Genomic DNA, 26,105 nt, shown 5'->3' on the forward strand with positions numbered 1-26,105 from the left:
GATTTGCTCAGCTGCAGCCATTGCGGACGCTTGGGGAGTGAACTCTCAGATGGAAGATCTTTCTCTCTGTCTCTTTCTCTCTGTATATCTGCCTTTCCAATAAAAATATATAAATAAAATCTTAAAAAGTCTCTATGGGGATATTCCTCGCACAGTCATTTCTCACTGTCGGAAACAGAATAGCATGGAACCCACCCAAGCACACGTGGCCTTTCTGGGTGACCCAGACAAGCTCCAGGAAAACTCAAAATGAGAGGAAAGGAAAAGGAGGAAGCGGCAGAACACGTGAACCAGGTGTGATCACAGCCTGATTAGCATCAGCTTGATGCCTATAATTGTAAGTTCTGAGGAGGGGAGACCGCATGCCTGGATCCCCAGCGGCCCCAAGGCCTGGTGCTGAGACACAGTCCTAGGCTGGAGGGTTAGAGGGGGCAGAGGACCTGAAGGTGACGAGGGTCAGGGACAATGCATGCCCTGACAGGGACAGTATTTTCAAGGTAGAGTCAAGACTGTTTTTAAGTGCCAGTCAAGAGAATGTGGGGTGTCCCTGTCTCCAACAGCCAGTGCAGACTTCCTAACAAAGTGGACCGGCTGTGGGAGCTTGGTCTTTGGTGTCGCACTCTAACGCTCCTTCTGCACAGGAGAGGGTATGCCTTCCCCTGGCGGAAGGCCCACGGCTCATAGTTTGGGATGGAAGGTTACTGTTTTAGTGTCTTCTCTCTAATCTGCTGTGGTATGGTGAATTCCTAGACAAGAAAAGGCTTCTGTCTAGACACACAGTGCTGACCACTCTTAGAGCTAGTCTCCCATAGGCTGGCAGAGCCAGGCAGCACTCCCACACAGAGAAGTTGGGCCTCCTGTTCCATGGGAAAGCCAGCCTCCCTGCCCTCCCATTGCCCTCAGCACACATTGGGCCCCACTCACCACTGTCCCATCGGCAGCTGCTCAAGGCCAGTAGTAGCCCTCTTTTTTTTTTCCTACTAAAGCTTTTCTCCTGGAAGAAAGGAAAGTCACAGCTGGTGGGAAGGCACCGTCATCTGCCACCAACGGCCGCTACCAACCATCAACGTAAGAATCCTCTGATGGGTGAGGGCAGAGGCAGGTGCTGATGACATCACAAAGGGGACATCACATTGTCTTGGAACTTTGGAGACAGTGGAGAGGAGAATTTTGCTACCAAGAACTGAACATTTTCAGATGGATCTAGTGGGGGGATCTGAAGCCTGTGTTATCTCACCTCCAGTTGATCCTGAGCCAGGCTGATGCCTAGTAGAATGAGGTCATTAGAAACCACAGGAGCAAGTGGGCATCCAGGGAAATGCCCAAGGCACCGCTTGGATGCCCATGTCCACTTCCAAACTCCGCTTTCCATTTTTGCTTCCAGCTAATGTGCATCCTAGGAGACAGCAGGTGATGGTCCCTACCCACATGGGAGATCCAGAGCAATTCTAGCCTCTGGGGTTGGGGCTGGCACAGCCTCAGCTTTTGCAGGCATCTGTGGAGTGAATCAGCAGATGAGTGATCTCTGTCTCTTTGCCCTTTAAATAAGTGAATAAATTTTAAAGTAATATCTGAGTTCTTGAATTCATATTTCATGCCCCCAAGCTATTGTTACTGCAAGCTGGTTCGCTGTTGTCACTGTTTTGATTCAGTACCAGGGACAGGGACTGGGCTTTCAGTAACTTGATTCTTGGGCAGCAATTTGACCTTCTGGAATGTGTATTTGGCCTGGTAGTGAAGGGACATTGTCCTCCGTGTCTTATTGTGGTTTCAGAGCCAAATAGTATTCCATTGTCTGACGTTCCCCTGTTTATTGGCCCATCCACTTAGTGAAGGACAGACATCATGTTTCTTTCCAAGCGCAGGTCTTTGTGGAGATATGCTTTGAATTTATTTGGGTAAATATCAGGGAATGTGATTGCTGAATCATATGGAAGGAATATGCTTGGTTTTGTAAGAACCAAGCGTAAAACACTTTCCAGTGTGGCTATACCATTTGCATTCCCACCCACAATAAATGGAGTTCCCGTTCTACATCATCACCAGCATCTGGTGTTGCCAGTACTGTTGATGTTGATAACTCTAACAAGGATGTAGTGGGCTGTCATTGCTGTTTGAATTTGTGACCAGCTAATGTTGGCCATCTTTTCTTTACTGTGCTTAGCTTTTCTTTTTTCTTTTCTTTTTTTTTGTATAAAGATGTATTTTTATTGGAAAGTCAGATTGACAGGGCAAAGGAGAGAAAGAAAGAAAGATCTTTTATGCTCTGATTCATTCCCGGAGTGGTCGTAATGGTAGGAACTGAGCCGATCCGGAGCCAGGATCCAGGAGAGCCTCCTCTGGGTCTCCCACATGGATGCAAGGTTCCAAGGCTTTGAGCCATCCTTGACTGCTTTCCTAGGCCACAAGCAGGGAGCTGGAAGGGAAGTGGAGCAGCTGGGATATGAACCAGAATCCATATGGGATCCTGACACATACAAGCCAAGGACTTCAGCCACTAGGCTACCGCACCAGGCCCTGTTTCTGCTGGTTCTCACTCACAGTGCTTTGTTTCCTTGAGTGTTTGTTTACCTTTGACTTAATTGTGTGCTGTGCAACTGGACATATCATTTTTGTGAGATTTATTTATTTTAATTTTATTTTTTTATTATTATCATTTTATGATACAGTTCTATAGATTGTGGGATTTCCTTTATCCCTCTCCAATTCCCTCCCCCCTCACTGAATTCCCCTATATAATTACCATAATATAGTTCTTCATACACAATCATATTTCCATCATTGCGGGCATGGACAATGGCATAGAGTCCAGAATCCTATTGTCAAGATAGAGTTACCAGTTTCATTGGGAGTCCATCTTTGGAAATAGAAATGCATACTGTATCGTATCCTCACATCTGGATATTATAGTCCCCATTACACAGTTACCATACATCCCCTAAAATGAAAAGCCACAAAACACAATCAACAACAGGAAGAAAAAAAAAAGAAGAAATTAATAACACCGTAAAGTTAAATAACATGCTACTGAATGACTAATGCGTTGCTGAAGAAAGAAAAAAGAAAATCAAGAACCTTCTTGAAGAAAATGATGCTACTGTATGATCTATGAGTCAGTGAAGAATTTAAAGGGAAGAAAGTGCTTTGAAGAGATGAAACTAACAAAAAAATCACATCCATGAGATACAGTTTTCGCTGATTTTTGTTGGTGAGATGTGTCTCCTGTAGGCAGCACAGAAGGGTTTTTTTTTTTTTTAAATCCAGTCTACTAATCTGACATTTGATTGAGTTTAAGCCGTTTACATTCAGGGTTAGTACAAATAGGTAATAATCTGGTTCAGTCATTTTAGCAATGGGTTGTTCATTGAGTTAGTCTTCTGTTGTTATTCTACTGGGATGTTCTTCGCATTTGTCTTTGGTTTTGGTGGGCGCTCTCCCTTTTCTCTGTCAAGAGAATATCTTGAAGTATCCTTTGTAGGGCAGGTTTGGAAGAGATATTTTCTTTTAACTTTTCTTTACTGTGGAAGAATTTTATTTCATTTTCAAAGACAAAGGAAAGCTTTGCTGGGTATGTTATCCTAGGCCGACAATTTTTGGCTTTTAGAATCTGGAATATGTCGCTCCATTCCCGTCATGCCTGTAGAGTTTCCTGTGAGAGATCTCCTGTGAGTTTAATTGCAGTAGCTTCATCTGCAATACCACAATACTGGTCTCTTGGTTGATTCTTTCTTTCTTTCTTTTTTTTTTTTTTTTTTTTTTTTACCTCTTAGTATCTGTTTATTTGAGAAGCAGGGAGACGAGAGAGGATGAAAGAGCGTGAAAGAGCAATAAACAAAGAGCTCCCCTCCACTGGCTGGTCCCTGAACAAGCTGTCAGAGTCAAGGCTGGGCTGCGGCTGGGAGCCAGGAATGCTTCCAGCTCTCCCACATGGTACCAAGAACCCAACTACTGGAGCCCCATCTGCTGCTTCTGCCCCAGCAGATACAGAACTCAGGGACTCTGAATGGGATGCAAGCAACCCTTTACTTAGTCACTAGGCAAAATACTCACTTTTCACCTATGGTATGTTAAAGATGTACTTCACAGACTTCTGATTTGTATTATTCCTTTTAAAAATAAAGCTTATTGGAGTTGGCACCATGGTGTAGCATGTTAAGCCTCCACCTGTGGCGTTGACATCACATATGGGCACTGGTTTGAGTCCCTGTGGCCAGGGTCACAGGAAGTGGCTCAGCTAATACTGGCACCCAGTTTTTCAAGCCTGGACCAAGGAAAGGGTTTAGCGGCAGGGACAGGTGCAGGATGAGAAGGGCCTGGAGAGAAGCAAGACCCAATTGGTCTTGGTGTGACGCACAGGGCTATCTGTCCTTTTGTTTTTGCGGCTTTTCCACTAGTGGGAAGTTAAGCCTCTCTCTCTGGGAGGAGCTGCTCTTTTCCACAAAAGGTGGGTGCGGAGCCACGCGTGCTCCCCGGGGCGCCACGCGTGCTCCCCGGGGCGCACCGCGGCGCCCGCCTGGCGCACCTCCCTCTCCTCTGTGAGTAGTCCCGCCTCTCCGCCTCTCGGGGAAGCTTGGCTGGGAGTGACTCAGCGAGAAAGAAAGCCAGGCGGGCTACTGCTGCTGCTGCTGCCTGCCCTCCCATCTCTAGCTCCTCCCCAACTGTGGCGCCCACACTGGTTGCGAGACCTGGGGACTTCCCAAATCCGTGGTCTTTGTCATCCCAACCCCTCCTCCCCAGAGGTCCCTCCTCCCTAGGGACCTCTGGGATGCTGTGCATCAGGGCAGGTGTTCAGCACTCATCCGTGCCCCCTCCCAGAGGAGGTCAGTGACTAGAGATTCAGAAGGTGAGAGGTGAATGGCCGGCCATTGGTTCATGGCTGGACCTGCAGGTCAGCCAGCACGCAGCCCCTGGGCAACAGGGACAGGCAGGCAAGTACCATGGGTCAACAGACTTAACAGCAATGAAGTGAAACAGACAGATGGGAGCAGTCCCTGCTCACCCGGAAGACACACATGTGAATCAGTGAGTGGGTGTATGGGACACCTTGCAGCCCGAAGAAGGAACAGATGTTCACATACATGTGGCGCAATGGCCCGGGGGTGTCAATGGACAAGCAGAGTGGGAACAGTGTGCCAGAGGGTGTGTATGTACGTGCAAGCGAACACCAAGTCGCCTGGGGCTCCCACTGATTCGCGGTAGGTAGGTAGCTAGCCACACACCCCCGTTGTGTAACCTTACCATCCTACGTGTTAATCAAGCAACCCCTTTCCCAGCAAGTACTTGTCCCCATCTTGGGACCAGGGGTGGTGCCAGGTAGCCACTCTCCTTTTGAACCCTGTAAGAGCCCACACTGAGGAGGGGTTCTCTCTCCCCTCACCCCGACTTGAGGATGCAGACAAGGCAGGTAGAAAAACTCTCTCTCTCTCATGCTTTTCCCTTCCTGGTTTCCTCTCCTCCATCCCTGAATATGAACCACATGTGTTTGTGAATTCCTCACCTTTTAAATAAATCTTAATACTTTACAAGCTGTGATGGTGCCTCTGCTTAAAATGCCTTTATTATTCTTTAATATTTATTTCTTTTTATTGAAGTCAGATTTACAGAAAGAAGGAGAAACAGAAAGCAAGAAGGAGAAACAGAAAGATCTTTCATCCCCTGATTCACTCCCCAAGTAGTTGCAACAGCCAGAGCAGAGCTGATCTGAAGCCAGGAGTCAGGAGCCTCCTCTGGGTCTTCCATGCAGGTGCAGGGTTCCAAGGCTTTGGACCATCCTCTACTGCTTTCCCAGCCCGCAAGCAGAGAGCTGGATGGGAAGTGGAGCAGCATGGATACAAGCTGGCGCCCATATGCATCTTGGTGCATGCAAGGTGAGCCCTTGTGTTTGCCCTTTTGTGGAAATATCTGAAGTGTCAAATTAGGTATGCAATACGAGTAGGAGTTTTAGCCATGTAGTTTTGCTTTGATGACATGCACACTCATGTACTTGGACACATGTAAGTGTGTGAGTATGGGTGTGCATGTGTGTCTGAGAGTGTGGCCTGTAAGGAGGAGTAAGTGTGTTTACATGAGCTCAGAAAATCCAGCTCCTGGGGGTCTGGGTGGGATCCATGAAGTCCAACAACAGAGCAAGGGTGAGATGAGGGAAAGAGCTCTCAGGCAGGCTTGCAGCAGCTGGGACCCGGTTGGTAGACAGATGGAACCCAGCCCTGCCCACAGCCCCAACAGTGCATTTGACAGATGGAGCAGGTGTCCTCCACTCAAGATGCTTTAGCGCCATCTACTGGAAAGCTGTCATAATAATCAGGTAAATAAATGCCTTCTGGAATTGTAGAAGCCTCACATGTACCCTCTCTGCCTGAGAGAATGGGAAAAAAAAAAAAGGGAAAGGCCACTGCCGGCATGGCGGCTCAGGTCCTTCGCCTCTCCTGACACACACTGAGGGCTGTGATGATCTGTCTCCATAGTTTTCCCAGGAAGGGAGTCCCTGCCTCCTGTCCATTCTGTGCACGCATCCTGAGCATCTGTACTGGGCCAGGGTCCCATCTCAGCCCTTCCCCACTCGCCACCTGTGAACACTTGGTCCCTATTCCATCAGATGGGGAGAAGGTTTCCCCTGGCCGATGGAGATCTGCATTAGCTCATGTAGGAATATTGTTCTCTGGCACATGATCCATTGTGGTTGGTTCTCAGCTTCCTGTGAGGTGGGACTCAACAGCTAACAACCTTGACCTGCTCCAGGCTTGGCTGATCCTGGATTACCCATGCCCATGGGGCAATTCACTTGGGAAAGACGGGCTCTGTTGCACTTTCCTTATAAAACCACCCCAGGGCACTTGGACACGGGTATGTGAAGTGCCTTGAGCATAGGAGGTGCCACGTCACTGACCTATTCCCCATCTGCCTCCAGTGAGGCTGGACAGTTGGGACTGTGGAGCCTGAACCTTGCAGATTTCTTTTGCCTGTGGGGAAAACGTTGCAGGCTGTAGTTTGGCCAGGCCTCTGGAAGCATCTATTAAGGCTGAGAGCAGGACACTCAATACTTTTGGCTTTGATTTCCTCATCTAAATAATGAGGCCAGTCATATTGGCTTTGCATCATTGCAAAGATGAAAACATAAGAAGTGAAAGTGGGCAAGTAACGTAGTGGTCAAGATACCTGTTTGCCACACTGGAGTACCTGGGTTCAATCCCAGGGCTGGCTTGTGACTACAGCTTCCTAATGATGCAGACCCTAGGAGGATGTGGTGATATTTCAGGTGATCGACTTCCTGCTACCCATGTGGGATCCTGGGTTCGTGTTCTCAGTCCCGGCTCTGGCTCCGGCCCAGCCCTAATTTGGAGTAGCATTTGGGAAGTGAATCAGTGGATGGGAGCACCCCCATGTGTGTATGTGTGTCAGTCTGTCTGGCAAATAAACACATAAATTCGTTTTTTAAGTTAGAAGTAGCTAAGGGACTTGCCAGGAGGCAGGAAACAAGATAAACATAAAATCAACTATAGCTGCACTCCCAAGAATGACCTGCTTGGCGGGGGGGGGGGGGGGGGACATGTAGAACTAACTGAAGCAAGCTAACCCATCCCCCATGGCCAGCCTCTCTGCCGGTGCCAGAGCTGGTGAGGAGCCAGGCCACCTGCTGTCCGCCAAGTCCTCTGCTGGGAGGAAGCTGGTACAAATGTTCTGGAAGGTGGCTCAGCTGTAGGGATCCTTTGGTCCCAGGCACTCTCCACTTCTAGGAATTCAGCCAAGGAAATAATCATAGGGCCCCACAGACTTGTTTGTGCTAGGACATCCATTGCCATGTTGCTAATAATAGTGTGAAATTAGAAATAACTTCAACTCAGGGAGGCACTCAATACCCTTTTTGGCTGTGTTAGCATCCGTCTGGAGCTGAAGGCCAAGTCACAGCCAGCATCACCTTCTTGGAGCAAACACCTCTGATGAAGGCGGGCTTCAAGTTGTGTACCACATGATGTGCCATCACAGCTTCCTCACAGACTCACTTCATGATCAGTGTTTGGCAACTCAACATCGTTTGCATCACAGTGCGTCCTGAGGCTACCCATGGCTCCCTTGCCCCCGTGTTGTACATACAGTCTTTGTGTTTAATAAATTAATGCTGGTGGGGTGTGATACCCCAATTTTTCTAACCATGCATTTAAAATTGTTTATTAATCTAAAAAGCAGAGAGAGACCTTCCCGGTTCACTCCTTGAATGGCTGTAGCAGCTGGAGCTGCGCAGTTCTAAAGCCAGGAGTTAGGCGTTTCCTGTGAGTCTCCCACGTGGACACAGGGACCTGAGCACTTGGCCATCCTCTGCTGCTTTCCCAAGCCGTTAGCAGGGAGCCAGGTCAGAAGTAAAGCAACCGGGACTTGAACCTGTGCCCATATGGAATGCTGGCACCACAGGTGATGGCTTAACATTATATCTCACACAAATATCACTGCAATTTTTTAAGTTTTTTATTTTTATTGGAAAATCAGATATACAGGGAGAAGGAGAGACAGAGAGAAAGATCTTCCATCTGATGATTCACTCCCCAAGTGGCCGCAACGGCCAGAGCTGCACTGATTGGAAGCCAGAAACCCAGAGCCTCTTCCAGTCTCCCACGCAGCTGCAGGGTCCCAAGGCTTTGGGCCGTCCTTGACTGCTTTCCCAGACCACAAGCATGGAGTTGGATGGGAAGTGGGGCTTCTGGGATTAGAACTGGTGCCCATGGGATCCTCACACATGCAAGGTGAGGACTTTAGCCACTAGGCTATGGCGCTGGGCCCTGCAGTGGTTTTTAAAAATCAAAAATACTCCAAGTCTCCCCCTTGCCTTTCATTCAGAGTTGAATCTCCTGCTTACCGAGCTGACCAGGTGCCCAGGGTCCCTGACCCAGCACCCGCTGTCTGTGTTTGGTCTGGAGGCCTCTGCCTGCCAGTGCTACCTCTCCTGTGACGGCAGACAGAAGCCAAGAGGAAGACAGAGATGTGTGGGAGTCTGGGAGAGGGCAAAGGGCACCCTGACTGGCCACGGAGGAACCAGAGACAGAAAGTCAGGAAAACTCTGCTTCCGTCCGGGCGGGGCAGCATCTGGACAGGTCTGAGGCGTTTTGTGGGAGGAGACAATGCTCTCAGGTTGGCTTCCAAGGCCACTCCCTTCCTCTTCTCCCTCAGTACAATTCACAAATCTTAGCTGGTCACCTAGGGAGCTGCAACTACGTGTGGCCACGTGGTCCGTCAGGCCAAGGGGAAGCAAGCTCATGTGCTGTGCACAATTTCCAGGAACTGTCCTCAGAGAGAGGGATCTTTTATCTTGTTCTCCTTCTTGCTGGCTGGAATGTGAGTGGGATGGGTGGGGTAAGAGCAATCATTATGGGCCATGAGGCAATGGGTGCAGGATGAAGCTACAGAGTCTGAGTTTTACAGGACCAGGGAGCCTCTGCACCAGCTCCAGATTGTTTCCCTAAACTTAAACCCATGTGAGAGTGAAATAATTTCCTTTTCTGTTTAAAGCAATGTTTTCTAGTTTTTGTCATCCACCCTGGAATTGGATAATAATCAATGATCATAACTCAGCACTTTCTAGGCCAGCCACCGGTTTAACAAATGTTCTTTTGTTTGGTCTATGTGACAATTCCATAAGGCAGGGATGCAAAAAAAAATCCTGTTGTAACAGATTCAGAAATGCACACAGACGGGGTGTCTGGCTTGCTCAAGGTTGTGTAACAGGGACTTGCGGAGCTGAAGTCTGAATGCGGGTCATTGGACCCCAAAGCCTATCCTCAGAATGCCCTTTGCACCCTGACCCTTGACCCTCTTTACACCTTCTGGTCCTTGCATCCCATCCCCCACTCTAGACCTGTTTCTATTAATTCCATTCCCTCCTCCCATCACACGCGCTGTCTCTGGTGAGCAAGCCCACTCTCTGGACATAGGTGTTTGGCTCAGCAGTGGCAGGGCTGGTTTTGGACCCTGCAGTGCCAGCGTTCAAGTCCCAGCTTTGGCTTCTGCCAATCCCAGTTCTCAACTGAAGCAGGCCCAGAGAAACAGCAGAGCTGATAGCGCCACTGTCTCGGAACCTGCTGCCCACAAGGGGGACCTGGACTGAATTTCCCACTTGTGTGTGTCTCTCTCTCTTGTTCCAACCAAGAGACCATCAGGAGCATTTGCAGAGTGAACGGGCAAGCAGGAGCTTTGTCTGTCTGACTCTCCCTATCACTGCCTCCCCCATGCACACATCCGCTCATAGCCTGTTGCGCTGGGAAAAGGCTGTCTCCAGCTAATTCATGTTAGCGCGTAAGAGACCAACCACAGCATATGTTGCCTCCCCACAAGAAAGGCAGCTATTTTATTCCATGTGGGCGAGGGAGACACAGAGCTATGTTGTGCGAGGCTTGAGCTTTGGAATCAAGCGTCTCGGGTTTTATTTTGGCTGCCAGCGGGCTTTGCTATCTTGGTCAACCTCTTCCCGGCTCAGTCTCCATTCCCTCCTCCCTGGACAAAACAGGTGAAGTCCAGCCTTTGGTTAAGCAAGTGATTGCAAGGCTCATGCCCAGTCCCCATCAGCCTGGCGCTTAGGAAGTGTCAGAAACAGGAATCTTCCTTAGGTCATCTGTTTACTTGAGAGGTAGAGAGAAGGGGAAGGAGGGAGAGAGAGAGAGAATCTTTCATCTCCCAAATGCCCATCTTCCAATGCTTGAAATAGCTGGGGCATGGTTGGACTAGAGCGAGCAACCCACAACTCAATCCAGGTATCCCACATGAGGAGCAGGGACGCAGCTGCTTGGGCCATCACGGATGCTTCCCAGGGTGTGACTAGCTGGAAACGGGGACTGGACCGCGGCTACTCCAACAGGAGACACATTTATAGGCTAGTGTCTTTTTTTTTTTTTTAATCAATTTTTTTTTAAGATTTATTATTATTGGAAAGCCGGATATACAGAGAGGAGAGACAGAGAGGAAGATCCTCCAACCGATGATTCACTCCCTAAGTGAGCCGCAACGGGCCGGTGCGCGCCGATCCGATGCCGGGAACCAGCAACCTCCTCCGGGTCTCCCACGTGGGTGCAGGGTCCCAAAGCTTTAGGCCGTCCTCAACTGCTTTCCCAGGCCACAAGCAGGGAGCTGGATGGGAAGTGGAGCTGCCGGGATTAGAACCGGCGCCCATATGGGATCCCGGGGCTTTCAAGGCGAGGACTTTAGCCGCTAGGCCATGGAGCAGGGCCCTATAGGCTAGTGTCTTAACTGCCAGGCTGAACTCGCTCTCCAGATTCCTTACTGAGTTAAGATGAGTTTATGCATTGCTCTATTTTGCCTGTCTGGATAGGTCAGGTGTTGAGTAGAACTTCTTTGAATAATTTATTCTAGTTATTCCCATGTTTAGTGAGGGCCTTCTGTGCCATGCTCTATGCTGGCCTAGGCTACAGAAGTCCTGCTGGCTAGTGTCTGAACAAGAGGCCGTGAACACACAGACAAGCAGGATGGTTGGAGAGGGAGTGAGGGCTAGGCAGCCAGCAGGGGCACCTGGGACGTGGGGGACTGGGTCAGGTAAAGAAGGTAGGATGTTATCCGGCTAACATCTTTGTCATTTAAAGCTCATGACAAATTCGGTAAATTCCCATTTAACAGAGAGGGAAAGAAGGCTTAGAGGGGCTAAGAAACTTGCTCAGTCACGCAGCAGGCTCAGGTGAGCAGACACTGATGCCACTCGCCGCTGTCATCACACCACACCATGCTACCTCTCACCTTGGACTCCAGACTGCTGGAGGAAAGGGAGGAGGGAAGGCAGGGAGGCAGCAGGGGTGGGCTGCCGGCTGTCCTGTGACCACAGCGACTATCTGACCATCTGAATAGCCAAGGGTGCTGAGGCAAGCTTCTTGCCCCAGCCCTGCCCCTCCTCTAATTGAGCTGTCAACTTTCTGCCTCATTCGCTCCCATCCTGGACACCTGGCACTGTGGGGTTTGCCACAGTGATGGCTGAACTGTCCATCAGGAAGACAGAAGCCAAGGCATGTCAGCTGGGGGTTGTGCACTCCGTCCCTGCCCTCCTTGGCTTGCTTCTCGCTCCTCTCCTCTCTGCCCCCATCTCCCTCCTCTGCTCCTCGCCTGTACCCCTCTTCCTCTATCTTTCTGCCTCCTCCTCATTCTGTGAGACTGCAGGGACAATCATCTGATGGCCATGCCACTCCTGTCCCTCACCTTGCCCAGCAGGCACTGGGCATCCCTACCAACACTGCCTAGTTGGGGCCTGGAAATCATGGCTACTTATGGGAAGGCTTGCACTTCTTCTGCTACAGCATGAACGCTTCAGAGGGGCTTCTTCCAAGTCAAGATTTCCCTCTTCACCTGGGGTGATTGCTGGGGTGAGCTGTCAACCTGAAGACGGCGTTGAATCCTGTTCCTTCTACCTTGACACATGGACTTCTCAGGTGAGTGTCCCCACCCCTGGTCCCACACACACCCTGCGCAGGGGACTTGGGAAGAAGGTGGGGGATTTGATTAACAAGAGGCAGGCTTCACCCGCATTTCTGCTAGTGAACTCTTTGGGTCAACTGGCTTACTGAACGCCTGCCATGTGCCACACACTGGGGATACAGCAGTGACATAAACAACCCAAGTCCTGCTCTACCAGAGCTCGCTCGGCCTTCTAGTGGAATAGGCAGCATGCAGACACTGGTGCTGTAGGGGATACAGATGGCAGAGAAGAGGGGAGGCAACGGACAAGCAGAACAGTCTTAGACCAAGGAAGGCCACACAGGTGTTTTACCCTAGGGGAGCATGTTGTGTCTTGCTTCAGGCATCATTGAGATTTTTTTGCACAGAACATAGGCACATCTTGCCAGTACATAGGCAGGCAGCCAATCTCGGAACCTCAGTTTCCTCATAAGAAAAACGGGTTTAATAATTCTTCCCCCAGCCAGCTTCAGGCTGTTGAGAGACTCATGGGATGCAATTTTAATTTTGTGGATCTACTTTGTAACCTGCAATGCACTTTATTACATCCAAGTAATGTAATTGCTGTGGAAATGAAGATAGAATAGGCAAAGTAAATTACCACCTCCAAGCAGAAAATCGGTGGTAATGCAATTTTCATGTATTCAGTGGGTTAAGATTGAAGGAGATACTCGGATGTTTTCCTAATCTGGGCAGGCAGCAATGGCAGGGGGTATGCTCTGTGGTTATCTTGCCCATGATCAGCTTCCTACAGTCCCAATGTCCTCACTGAGGGTGTCTCTTAGAGTTTGACCTTCAGAGCAGTACTTGACCTTGAGACCCCTGATCTGCCTGAAACAGGAACATAGCACAGGTCCAGACACCTGGGAATAATCTCCATCCCTAACATCCAGGAAGTGCAGAACCCAGCAGGTGTAGGGCGGGGTTTCTCATCCAAGGGAGAAATCTCTAACTTCATGAAGTTTCTTTCTTGGTATTCAGCACTTGAAGGTGAAGTGCAATGGTTGGAAGAGACATCGTTTTATCCAAATAACATGGTAATCGGCAAGCACATGGTTTCATGTCTCAGGGAAAACCCTCGGCAGCAATGGGTGGCTCATTCCCTGTGGGAATGGTGGCAGCGACAGGCTATGGGCACACATGACAAGGGCAACGCAGGGTGTGCTGTTGATGAAACACTGCTGGGCTCTGGTTGGGGTGACAGGGGCCAGGTGGAAGATCAATAGGCAATGTGTCCTCACTGGACTCTCCGGAGGTCTCTGAAAAGAGCTTTCACTTTCACAGAGAAATCAGTGTCAGTCAATCACGATACTTTCACTACCCTGTAGATACTCAGGTCTACTCTGGGAAAATATCATATTTTCAGATATGAAAGAAGCCTCCAAATATTTCAAATGGTTTATTTGTTTATTTATTTGAAAGACAGAGTGTCAAAGAGAGAGGGAGAGAGATCTCTCATTTGCTGCTTTACTCCCTACATAACCACAACGACCAAGTCTGGGTCGGATTAAGCCAGCAGCCAGGAGCTCCATCTGGGTCTCCGACACAGGTAGCAGGGGCCCAAGCACTTGGGACACCTTCCGTTGCCTTCCCAGGGACATTATGAGGGAGCTGGATTGGAAACAGAGCATCTGGGACTTTTTGAACCAGCACCCTGAAATGGGATGCCAGCATCGCGAGTGGCAGTTAAACCTGTTGTGCCACCATGGCAGCCCCACACTCTCATTTTAAAAGAAAAGAGAAAAACATCTTTCTTTGTGGGGAAAAATAAACACTTGAAAGAGATACTAGGGGGAAGACGCTCCCTACTGCCCAATCTCCTGGCTGAGAATGCAGTGTTTAAATTGCCTTCTCCCAGCTCACCACCACCAACCACCTCGAGGGAGCCCCGTCCCTCCCATTTTGTGGATGAGGACTACAGAGAGTGGGGATGTTCAATGGCCTCCCCGAGCTCATCCGGCTGGGATGTGGCAATAACAGGGTTTGTTCTCAGTCTGCTTAACCCTGACGGTTCCGAAATCAAAGTGAAATCTTCAACTTGACCTCCTTGCTACTTTTGTCAAGGAGACGCACCAGTTCCAGAAACACAAGACAACAGTCGCTTGCACCACTCACACGTTCCCTGGGAGAGCGGGTGCTGCGGAGCCCCTCACTCTAGCTCCGAAGCTTTCCTGCCCTTTCCCTTGGCCAGCTATATTTCTGAATACATAAAGGTCCTTTGTCCACTGATGTTTGCACGGCCAGACCTCCTTCCTGCCTGGTGTCTCCCTTCCCCCACTAATGTCTTCCCACGTTCACTTTGCTTCTCTCTCTCTCCTTTCTTTCTCATCTGCACATGCAGACACACACCTTCCCACAGCACTCCCATATGCAAAATAAAATTAGAAATACCACCCGTCTCCCAAGGTATTTAGGGAATGGAGAACTTCAATCAATATGGCGCAAACCAAGCCCGCCTGGCTGTCTCCCCCAGCTAGCCAGCGTGAGAGGTAGCCAGGGCTCGTGATGAGCCATAGCTGTGACACACAGCTGCTCCATAGGGAAAGGGGGCCACGCATGCTCCCCCTGTGCGTGCCCTGTGTCCATGGACACTCACAGGTCCCCCAGATCTGCAGAGGCCACTACCTGGCACGCTATTCTTTCCCTTCTAACATAAGCTCCTTCCAGAAGATGAAAAGGTTCCCTGGCTTCTCTTTTTATTTTGAGGTACACTGGTGAGATGCAGAGAAAGCAGTGTCTGTAAAAATAGAGGCTGTGCTGATCAGCACGCACGGCCCTCCTTTCAGGAGCCTGCGCTTCTTGGTATCCGCTGGCGGAGAGAGCTCCCAGTGCTGACTTATTTATTCGGTTTTTCCTTCACCTGGGGGAGAGGGGGTTAGGGAACAGGAGAGGAGGGTAAAGAGAGACGGCACCAGTGTTTCTGCAGCACTCCAAGCTCTTAGTTTCCCTTGCTCACATTTGTCACTACCCTGTTTCAGAATAGTGTGTGTGTGTGTGTGGGGGGGGGGGGATTGGAAGGTGAGAGCAGCAGGAGCAGAGAGATGGTGTCCAGAGCTCCAGGCAGAAGCTCCAGGTTTGCACTGCTACCCAGGTGATTCTGCGTCCTTCCTTCCCCTCCAGAAAGCTGCTGCCCTGAACAGAGGCTGACCGCCAAGTTCAGGTCCTGGTTCTGCCACTTCTGAGGTGGACAAACTTGGACAGACCACTTGGCCTCTCCAGGCCTTGGCTAACCTTTCCCTAGAATGAGGCAACACCAGCTTCTATGAGGCTTAGCCCAGCACCTGGTGTATAGTTTGCGAGGTGATGCTCATCATTGGGATCTGACATCCCTGTGCACCAACCCTGGGCGGGGCTCCACACCTGCTGCCTTTTCGTGTAGTCTGTTACACGCGCAAGGATGCTGGAATCTCACAGGAGCGCATGGTGGGTATTCCAACCCAAGCCCACCGGCTGCCAGCCCCTCTGCGTTCCTGCTTTTCCGAGAGGCCTCCAGGCTTCATGCCCGCAGCCCCTGACGAGCCGAGCTCCTCAGGCCCCAAGGTTTCCCTGGCCTGAGTGGAGAGCAGACGAGGTTTATGGACATGGCAGGGAGGCGAGCACCAGGTGGTGGCTGGAGCCTCCACATCAGGCTCAATCCTGATCTCCCTGTTGCAACCGGCGGCTGAAGTCAGGCGGGGCGCCCCAGGCCGCTCAGGGGAGTAGAGCGAGGAGGAAAGGAGGGGGGCGCGTCCACGATGCTGCCGCCGAGACGGGTGGCCAGAGCGCCGCCCCCGGGAGCGGAGGGAGGGGCGGCGGGACTGGGGGGTGCCGGCTGCTGTCCCCGCCGCCTCCTGGCCCCCACTCGCCGGCGCCCAAGTGGGAGGACGGCGGCTGTCCGCTTCCTCCTCCCCACACCCCCGCTACCTGCCTAGTGCCCGAAACGAAGCGCGAGGAGGCTGCGAGCCGGTGGGGCCGAGCCCATAACTTTGCAGCCTCGGGGAGGGTGCGAACCGGCGTTCGGGGCTCCTCTGGTTGGCGACCCGAGCTCGGTGAGTTCGTTTCCCCCACCCGGGTGCGGCGGTGCGGCGGGACCGGAGGGGCGGCTTCGCGGGCATCCCTCCGGAAGAACCCCTGGCCGAGGTGCGGGTGGACGCTGGGGACGCCTGCCTCGCCGGGGCTCCGCTGTGCCGCCCTCCTGGGCGAGCGAAGCGGGAGCCGGTGCTGAACGGACAGCTCCCCCAGCGCCCGCGGCCTCCCGGGATCCTGCTCCGGCGCTGGGCCCGGGCTGCGGGCGCCGCCGAGCGCCCCTCACTCTCGCAGCCCCTGTCCTTCCCCTTCTCGGCGCCGCGGTGCATCTGGAGGCTGCTCCTGCGCCCCCCTGGCGACTGGCGCGGGGAAGACACTTGCTTCACCCGAGCTTCGGACCGAGGGCTCCTTGAGGTGGGCAGCACCGCCGCAGCCCCAGGGGCGCCTGGCTGGGGGCGGATCCCGGCTCCTGCGACCACCCTCAGGCGTGCTCCGCGTTGCGCCCCAGCGGTACTCAGAGGCCTGCGCTCCCCACGGCGGCCACAGTCCACCGGGGCACGGGCCAAGGGGATCCCAAGGTGACCAATCGCCCAGTCTGATGGGACAGCTTAACTGGAGACCCCATGGCACCAGCCGTTTGGGGTGCAGAACTTTTCTCGCGTCTCCTGGCCGATTCCTTGGCCCCCGGAAAAGTTCTCTCCCGGAACACGTTATTCATTTTCTGGCAACATCCCCGGTTGGGCAGGACTTGGGTTGCAGGGGCTGCTCCCGGTGGCAGGTCCATCCAGGGGGGAAGGTTGCCCAGGCATCTGCTCGTGCACCCTGGTGGGCTCGCTGGTTTCTCTGGGGTTTGCTTGGGTTTCTTCCCTCCTGGAGAGAGGGGAGAGGGTACAGAGTAGGGGGTGGAAGTGGGAAGGGAGACTTAATTTCATCGCCTCAAATGAAAATGCTCCTTTCAAAGAAATAGCTGGGGCAGCCGGCGTGGGAGACAGGTTGAGCCAGGACCCGCTGACAGAGGTATTCCCGCAGCGCCCATCACACTAGGAGGAAGTCAGGGCGCCAGCGTGAACGTAGGGATGATTTAATCGATTTTTCAAACAAAAAGCCAGGTGGCAGTGGCTGCATGTGTGTGCACACAGATGGATAAACACAAACACAGACCCCCATGCGCACGCAGACTGCATGCACCTCCTTTATACCCCCATCCTCCCCCATCCCTCAGAGAGCTGGGTGCCAGACTGGGTCTCCAAGTCCAGCCCACCACCACGGTGGAGAGGGCATGAGAATGTGGAGACATAAGAGGTGAAGCAGGACCTGCAGTAGGTCAGCGGGTGAGGTTCCCCTTGCCTGAGACCACCCCCCAACTTGACTTTCTCCTTCCAGAAAATCAGAACCCCAAATCTCAAAACGTGGCTCCTTTCACAGCCACACAGGGACGCAGCCCAATTTCCCAGCCCACCAACAACTACAGACAACGACCAGGTCCCTCCCTAAACCGAGGTGGGGATACCCCCAGCATAAGGTCTGAGCCGCTGGAGCCCACAGCAGGTGCGGGCAAGGAGAGAGGCCGGGACACCCTGGGTTTCGCCGCTCTCACTGGAGGCGCAGCAGGAACAGCGCTCACGGGCGCCCCCTGGGCCCCCGCGGTGAGTCGCCTTGGTCTTGTCCCGGGCCCGCAGGAATGTAATCGAGGATGCTGGCCCTTCGGCTGCTCAACGTGGTGGCCCCCGCCTACTTCCTGTGCATCTCCCTGGTGACCTTGGCCCTGCAGCTCTTCCTCTTCCTGCCCAGCATGCGCGAAGACCCCGCGACCACCCCGCTCTTCTCGCCGGCCCTACTCCATGGAGCGCTTTTCCTCTTCCTCTCCACCAACGCGCTGGGCAATTACGTCCTGGTCATCCAGAACTCCCCGGATGATCTGGGAGCCTGCCAGGGCACGCCGGTCAGGAGGACCCCGTGCCCCCCGCCCAGCACCCACTTCTGTCGGGTCTGCGCCCGAGTCACTCTGAGGCACGACCACCATTGCTTCTTCACGGGCAACTGCATCGGCAGCCGCAACATGCGCAACTTCGTCCTCTTCTGCCTCTACACCTCCCTCGCCTGCCTCTACTCCATGGTGGCGGGCGTGGCCTACATCTCCGCTGTCCTGTCCGTCTCCTTCGCCCACCCCCTGGCCTTCCTCACACTCCTGCCCACGTCCATCAGCCAGTTTTTCGCGGGTGAGTGTGCTTGGCGGCAAGCTGGGGCTCTATGCCAAGCCCCCTACCCCACCACAACCTCCAAAGTTACCAGATTTGGCAAACAAAAACGATGGGAGGCTCAGCTCAACAGGAATGGAAGAGAAACAGCATTTTAGTGTAAGCATGCCCCAAATGCAGGATTAGACTTATGTACATGGGCAAAATGTGCTATACTCCACTGGCAGTTCACCTGCCCTGGGCACTAGGCACTGGGCAGGCTGCATTTGGCAACCGTGCTCCCTAACCCCCCCCCCCAACACGTACACACCCCATCCTCACTCACCCTGCCTCCACTCAGTCACACAGTGAGGCAGTGGGTGGTGAATCTGCCTGATGCCTGGCACACATCTCTCCAGGCCATCCTGGGAGGTATCCCCAGGCATTGCCCTCCCTCTGCCTGCAGCTCACACGTTTCCCCCACAAAGGCATGGCCTTCCAAAGATTTTGCCAACCCAAGGCAGTCAGGTTGAACTTGGCAGCAGCACAGCCCTAGCAGGAGGCTGCCCACTGGGCTGGCCCTCACCAGGCTGTTCGCCAGCTTGGGGGTGGGTGTGGCAGGTGGAGGGATCCTGCTAGGTTCCTTGGCTCCACATCCATGGTACAGAGCCTGGGCTGGTGTGGGAGTGCTGTCTCCTGGGAGCCTTTGGCACCTGTAGGAGCCAGGTCCTTACACTAGGGCCCAACTGGGCACCTTGGTGAAAACCACGCTGTAAACACCATGCTCCATTATCTGGCTCCAGGTGGCAGTTCTTACTGCTTGGCCTGGAAATGTGACCCTACCTTATCTCCTTCTACTCCCTCTCCCCTTGGCCTTGTTGTCTAACTTGGTCCTCCTTGATGGCAAGGGCTCATGCATATGTGCATGGCCTTGTTACGGCCACTTGGGCTCAGGGGATTCAATGGCTTGCCTAGGACTTGCTACCACAAGGGAGTAATCTCTGGCCTGTCCCCCAGGTCTTTAGACCACAGGGACTGGCACAAGATCCCTTGCTGGTTGAGCTTTGAGAAACAGATATAGTGCAATGACTTCCATGGGGAGCCCAGGACTGCCTTGATGTGCTTAGGCCAGAGGGTTGGAAGAATTCTACCACCATGTGGGTCTTGGATGTGGCTGTAGCCCGTTTCCTCCCAGGCACAGAACTATGGTGCCATTTGGCAGTGGGGACACAGAGACCCAGGGGAGGGCCTTGTTCACAGGGGCTGCCTGAAGGGCTGGTGGCTGAGCTGGGCCCAGAACTCAGAGCTTCTAGACCTTCTGGATTCTGGTACTGGCATAAGAGACTGCTGAAACCAAAATAACCAGGCCGGGGGAGGGTAGGTGGGAGGGCTGGGGGGTGGGGTGTGAGCACAGGCAGGTGGAGGGATGTGAGCCAAATGCCTGGTTATACTTTCATTTCCAAGTGATTTCACCAACCATAAAAACGATGGCTCCAGAAGGAGGATCTTGAGATGGTTTGATTTGGGAGAAGTCTGGGCTTGAGGCCTGTCCATATGTGCTCACTGGCAGAGTGGGAATGAAAGAAGGGCCTCTTGTTTTGGTCTGTCAGGAGAACAGGGCTAGCCGGTGGCCAGCTTGGAGCCCAGGCCACCATCTTTGAACATCTTTGACCACCTCAGCATACCCACCAGATGGCCCAGACTTCCCCTCTCCCCTCTCTCCTCTCATCTCCCTCCTCTGTGAACTGTTCAATGCTCCCTCCTCCTGCCAACACCTCTCCCTACTGCCAGCTTACACCCCACCTGTTCAACTTCTCCTTCCTGTCTCTTCTTTCCTGAGTCGCAGTCCAAATGGCCGTGAGCATGCCCTCTTTCAACCATCCAGGATAGGAGAGAGGCCTCCTCAGCTGGCACAAGCTGCTCAACAGAACTGGAATGGGGGTGGGAGGCAGCCTGCCATGGGGCTGAACTCAAGTCAGACCTGCCAGTGGAACATGCGATGGTCATGAGTGGGGAGTCCTGGGGGATCCATGGGCAGATGGCTACTGATTGAAGGCCCTCAGCTGGCGCTGGGTAGCAAGGAACTGGCCAGTTAGGTTTGAGAAGTTATCCTTTGGCTTTGCTTTGCGGGACTGGGGCTGGTTCTATCACTTTCCTGAATTTCATTATTATCTGGAAAACAGAGGTGACACTGCAAAGTCCGAGAGAGGAGAGAGTGGACTCACTCTTGAGCACCTGTTGAGGACCACCTACTGTGTGTGTCTCTTTCCACCGAGTCCCTATGAGAGACCTGCAGTGCAGCTGGTACCACTTTCATGTCTAAGGCTTAAGAGCCAGAGATGGAGTCAGGCTGAGTCGCTTTAAAGCCACACAGTGGTGCCATTCCAAGCTAGGAGCTGGGCTTGGGGTTGTTGCCCTCCTACACCACGCAGCCTCGCAGGGTCTGCTTCTCTGAGACTGTTTCATGATGGTGGACCCACTCTGGGAGGAAAAGAGTTTCTTGTCCTTGGAGGTATGAAAGAAGATGCTGGGTTGACCACCTGTCCCGGATATCACAGCGGCTTGGTGGGAGGCAGGGGCAGGGGAGACTGGATGCTATGGCCATCTAGGTCCTTTAGGAAAATTATGTCATTTTCTAAAAGGAGTGTCATCATTATTACACAGTTAAACAGAGCGAAGCAGCCAAGCTGTGTAACTTCAAACACTTAGAAAGAAAGCAGGGCTCAGAATAGCCCTTTGTGGCTCCTGCATGGGGCCAGAAAGAGGCCACGAGGGCTTTTCCTCACACTTTGATGGAGCGTCAGAGAGAAGCCTATGGGAGTCAGCTTCCATCCGCCCAGCCTTGTCCCTGGGGCTGGTCTGCGAGGCAGGTCTGAGCTTAGCAGCTCTGATATCCCCACTTCCCATCCTCGCCTGAGCCCACAGGGCACCGTGGGCCCTCCCGCCTGCAGGTGGCCACCAGAGCTAATCTGTGTTGACAAGGAAGAAGTGGGTCAGGTGATGACAGAGCCTCATGTGCGTGTGACCTGCCCCTCTGCTGCCCACCCCTTCTCTGGTGCCCGTGGAGGGGCTGCTCTGAATGCCAGCTGGAGAAGCGAGCTTTCCATTCTCTTAAGCAGCTGGACCTGTTTGTCTCCAACAAAAACACCTGCTACTGAAGAAATGCCTAAGGATGAGGATGAGAGGAGGCTGCTGGGGAGCAAAACTGAATGCAATCTACCTCCTCCCTGGCTGCTAGATCCACTCCTCCCTTAAGTGGCTGGAGATCGGAGGCTGGGGAGACCTGGAGGAGGTGGGCTGTGGTCCATGGGGGATAGGGGAAAGAGAAGAGTAGGGCGGGGTGGGTCTCTGGAGGAGCCAAGGAGAGTATATTCCAGCCAGGGAGAGGCTAAGGAAGACTTTCACAAGCTGTCCTGGACCCCTCCACCTGGTTAATGTGTGGGTTGGCACAGGTGTTCTTACTGCTGTGGCTGAAGATGCAACCCAGCCAAATGCCAAGCCCTGACAAGGAGAAAGCTCAGTGATCGAAAGTTAAACTTGCAACCTCCATGGATGAAGTCTCATTTGTAAAATGGGCCTTGGGCAGTTGCCTCATATCTGTGTGTGATGCAGCCTTGACAGGTCCAGGTTAGTCATAACTGTTGCTGTGCACATTTTACAGATGAGCAAACCACAGCTCAGAGAGGTCCAGAAACGTAGACAAATCAGCATTACTGGGAGTAAGCCCATGCACTGACTGCTCCCCAAACTCTGAGGCGTGGCTTGCAATCCTTTACTCAATGAATGGCAGGGAGCACTTGATTCAGAGGGGTTGAGGGGATGGTTCTGCCCCCACGGCAGGGGGTGCTGAACTCATAACCCTAAGGATCTTGCCCAGCCTCAGCCAGCTCTGACTGCTTGCTCTGACGGCTACACTGTCCTCTTGTTAACAGTGATGCCTGAGCTCTTCTCTCTGCCAGGGCTCTAAGCTGAGCTCGTGACTTTCTCTTCCTAATGACTAGGTCCTGTGCTCCATCATTTTGTCACTTCCCTGCACCCTTCCGGCCAGGGCTCCCAGCCCTGCACAAAGGAGGTGCTGCTGTCTAGACAGCTGGTTAGGTGTTGTCTCTATCATCCTCAGGGTCCTTGACTCCTCCCCCATGCTCCTTGCCTCTAAAATGTTTGGCTCTCTTGCCAAGCTCAAGCTTAATCCTCTTCTCTCCTCCATTGCTGGTGCTCCTACCTCATCGCAGGAACCATCCGCACTAAGAATAAGTTAGGGCCACTATGTCCTCCTGCCTCTCCCTCTGCAAACGCTGAGCTGGCTACAAAATGTGGCTTCTGTCTCATTAATCTCCATCCCTCCCAGCGGAAGGCGCCTGGCTGGATGGCGGTTCTGTACGTGGCCTGGGTACAGAGTGGCTCTGACGGCTCTCCTCCCCCTCCCCCCGCAGGAGCTGTCCTCGGTTCGGAAATGTTTGTCATCCTCATGCTCTACCTCTGGTTCGCCATCGGCCTGGCCTGTGCTGGCTTCTGCTGCCACCAGCTGCTGCTGATCCTCCGCGGGCAGACCCGCCACCAGCTGCGGAAGGGGGTGGCAGTGAGGGCGCGGCCCTGGCGCAAGAACTTACAGGAGGTCTTTGGGAAACGGTGGCTGCTAGGCCTCCTGGTTCCCATGTTCAATGTTGGCAGTGAGAGCACTAAGCAACGGGACAAATAGCAGGCACCTCCCCCATCACTTGTCTCTCTGTGTGTCCCCACAACTCCTGTACGTAAGACCCTTGTCTGTACCCACAGACCCATGACCACCGGGGGCTGGTCAAGTCCTAATTCCCAGAGAGAGCCGTGTTGGCTGGTGGGTCAAGATAGGAGGAAAAATGGCCACCGAGGCCTGGCTGGGATACTCCCGAGCCAGCCGGTGGCCGCTGACTCTTGGGATGTCTCTGCATTTGCATCTCCTCCGTGAGACCCATGCTTCCTCCTCTGCCTGGTCATCCCCTCTCTAAGCCTCATCTCATCCCTGCTATCTATCATCCAGAGTGTCTCCCTCTGGTGGGGTGGGGAGTGGAGTGTTGCTGCTGCTGCCCTGAGGCTCCCAGCAGCTGGAGGACAGCTGAGGTTTTGAGTTACCAGGTGTGTGAGATTCTGCCAATAGCCAAGGAAGTGGTGGTCTCCAGCCTCAAGGATTTTTCCAGCTACTAGGAGGCAAGAAAGAAGGGAGGAGAAGAGGGGGGATGTTGAAGAACGAAGGAGGTCTGTGACTGTATGTATAGAATGGGGTGGTAGGGGGAGAAAGAGAATGCTTAGGGGAGGGGCAGAAACAAGGGTCAGTGGATTCTTTTATGCCCCCACATGAAAGGACACCAGCTGCTCAAGCTGTTCAACCTTTGAATGGCTACGTGGGGAGGTAGTGTGTGCACCATCCCTGGAGGTATTCCAGCATGGCCCTTAGGCATGTGTTGGGGGAGATTTCCACCCAGGCTTGCTGTAGATTGCGTAGAGATTCTTTCACGTTTTGCCATCTTCTCTTTGCACCTGCTGGGCCAGAGACAAAACCTGCAGAGATGGTCAGTAGTTACAGCTGCTTTGTGGTGGGCAGGGCAGCGGGCATGGGAGGAGGATGGAAATTGTGATGCCATCTTCCAGGACCCAACCCAGTTCCTAAGGTGAGAGACTGCAGAGAGATGGGGCTGTCTGGAAGTTAATAGTGGGTGGAGGGGGGGTGCTGTTTGAGGATAGGGAGATGGAGCTGTATAAGATCAGGAGAAGAGGGAGAGGATGGGGGCTGGAGAGGGGTGAGGTTGGTGGAGCTGATGCAGGGCCATGGTAACAACTGGAGTGTAAGGGTGCAATTGCCAAATCAGCCCTGCATTGAGGGCACTGCTGTGTGTCCTGGGACCCAAAGGACTAGACCACAGACCTCTGGGGGCATATGAGGGGGTAGAGACGACACAAGTGCCCCCTCCCCTGATGGTGTCTCAAGCCACTCCCCTCTGACTTCCAGGCAGAACACATGGTTAAAACCTATGCCCATCAGTGTCCTACAGTGAGGCCATAGTGGTCCCCAACAGTTAGCACACAACACCCCAAGTTCTTGAGCAGACCTTGGGGCAATCCTACCCTGGTCCTGCCTTTACATTCCCTAGACAGTTGAAGAAGTAATGGCCTAACCTGCTCCTACATCTCTGTCCCGCATTCATTCATACTTACATGCATTTATTGAACACCAGCTGTGTGTCAAGTCCCTTCCAGGCACAGACAGTACAGTGAGGACCAGGACAGAGGAATTCCTCCAGAGTAGTCACTCTGCCATTTTGGTGGCCAATGGAGAGGTGGGCTATCTAGAAGGATGTGGCAGAGATGACTGACAGGCAGCTTGGACCGTGTCCATGGATGAGTCACTGGGGCCAGCTCATTCCCAGTGTGGGAGTGGGAGGGAGGGGAGATGACTTGAGCAGTGCAGGTCTTGGCCCTGTCCCAACTCCATGAGCTCAGGTGAGGCAGCCAGAACTGCCTGGCATCCCAGGAGGAGGCCAAAGGGAGATGGGTGGGGGGTCAGATCCTCACAGATTGGCCAGTGCAGAGGGTGGGAAGTGTGGGATGTGGACAACCATGTATAGGTGGCAGTAATTGTCAATGGAGAGCATCCGTAACATGTGTGGTTTTACATTGGACTGGAGAGGACTGAATGGGCGCTGGGGTTGGTGGCAGGGTTGGGATGCACTGAAGCAGTTACAGGTGCTGCTCAAAGATGGAAAATAAGGACTGGAAATACTTCTGTCCCAGTTGGTGAATCCCACTGCTGCGGTTTGCCGTGGGACCCATGGCTCCTGCACTGCTCTGCTCAATGGACCCCTGGCTTACATCTGGCATCTGTGGCCCTTCTCTGGTCCTCAGTCAGAGGTTGTTGTGGCTGGCTGGGGCCAGGCCAAGTGGTGCTTGGTACGTGAATGCCACAGGTGTCAGCGCTGGGGTTGCTGGACCCACAGGGACCAGGGATGGAACATTTGACCAGGGACTTCTCCCACTCTTCTCCCTCCCCTCTTGTGAAAGAGCAGGGACTGGGAGGAAGATCGAGTGGGGGAACCAGTGGGCTCCTCAACACAGCCAGAACCATCTCTCCCCAAGGATCAGCTCGGGCCAGTCTGGATGTGGGCAGGAGGGGTTCAGCTTTGTAGGAAGTGGACCCCCCACTGGTGACTGGCAGGCCTTGGTGGCATCCTAAAGATGAGCGGGCTGGGATTCTTGCTGCCGAGCTGTGTCATGCTGCTCTGACTCCCAGAACACATGTCCCACCAGCTGGAAGTGAGGAAGCCTTCAGAGACGCTGTGTGAGCAGATGACTGGGGCTGTGGCACTGGGCGGGGCACACACTCATCTTCCCTTCTTGCAGGGCAGAGGCATGTAGCAGGTGTTTAATAAAGACCAATGAAGTAGATGCATGGATGTTGTGACGCCTTTTCTATTGTCCCCCTCATGCACCCAGCACTGTGCCCTGTGAAGGTGG

The 26,105-nt window shown here is 53.0% G+C and overlaps 2 protein-coding genes across 2 annotated transcripts in view; one reads left to right on the forward strand and one right to left on the reverse strand.

The window, feature by feature from the left end:
* TMEM63C (transmembrane protein 63C) overlaps positions 1 to 971 on the reverse strand; it is a 58,513-nt gene extending 57,542 nt beyond the window's left edge. Inside the window, exon 1 of the mRNA XM_058655579.1 lies at positions 925 to 971. The gene's annotated coding sequence lies outside the window, so the exon portion shown is untranslated. The remainder of the gene's footprint in view (positions 1 to 924) is intronic.
* Positions 972 to 18,006: 17,035 nt separating this feature from the next.
* ZDHHC22 (zinc finger DHHC-type palmitoyltransferase 22) lies at positions 18,007 to 23,590 on the forward strand. The gene is made up of 2 exons (XM_004584376.2): positions 18,007 to 18,662; positions 23,054 to 23,590. Exons 1-2 carry the CDS (start codon positions 18,137 to 18,139, stop codon positions 23,317 to 23,319), a joined length of 792 nt encoding a protein of 263 aa, XP_004584433.1. The 5' UTR covers positions 18,007 to 18,136; the 3' UTR covers positions 23,320 to 23,590.
* Positions 23,591 to 26,105: the final 2,515 nt, after the last annotated feature.

This window comes from Ochotona princeps, chromosome 26 (assembly GCF_030435755.1).
Source record: "Ochotona princeps isolate mOchPri1 chromosome 26, mOchPri1.hap1, whole genome shotgun sequence".
NCBI classification, from domain to species: Eukaryota; Metazoa; Chordata; class Mammalia; order Lagomorpha; family Ochotonidae; genus Ochotona; species Ochotona princeps.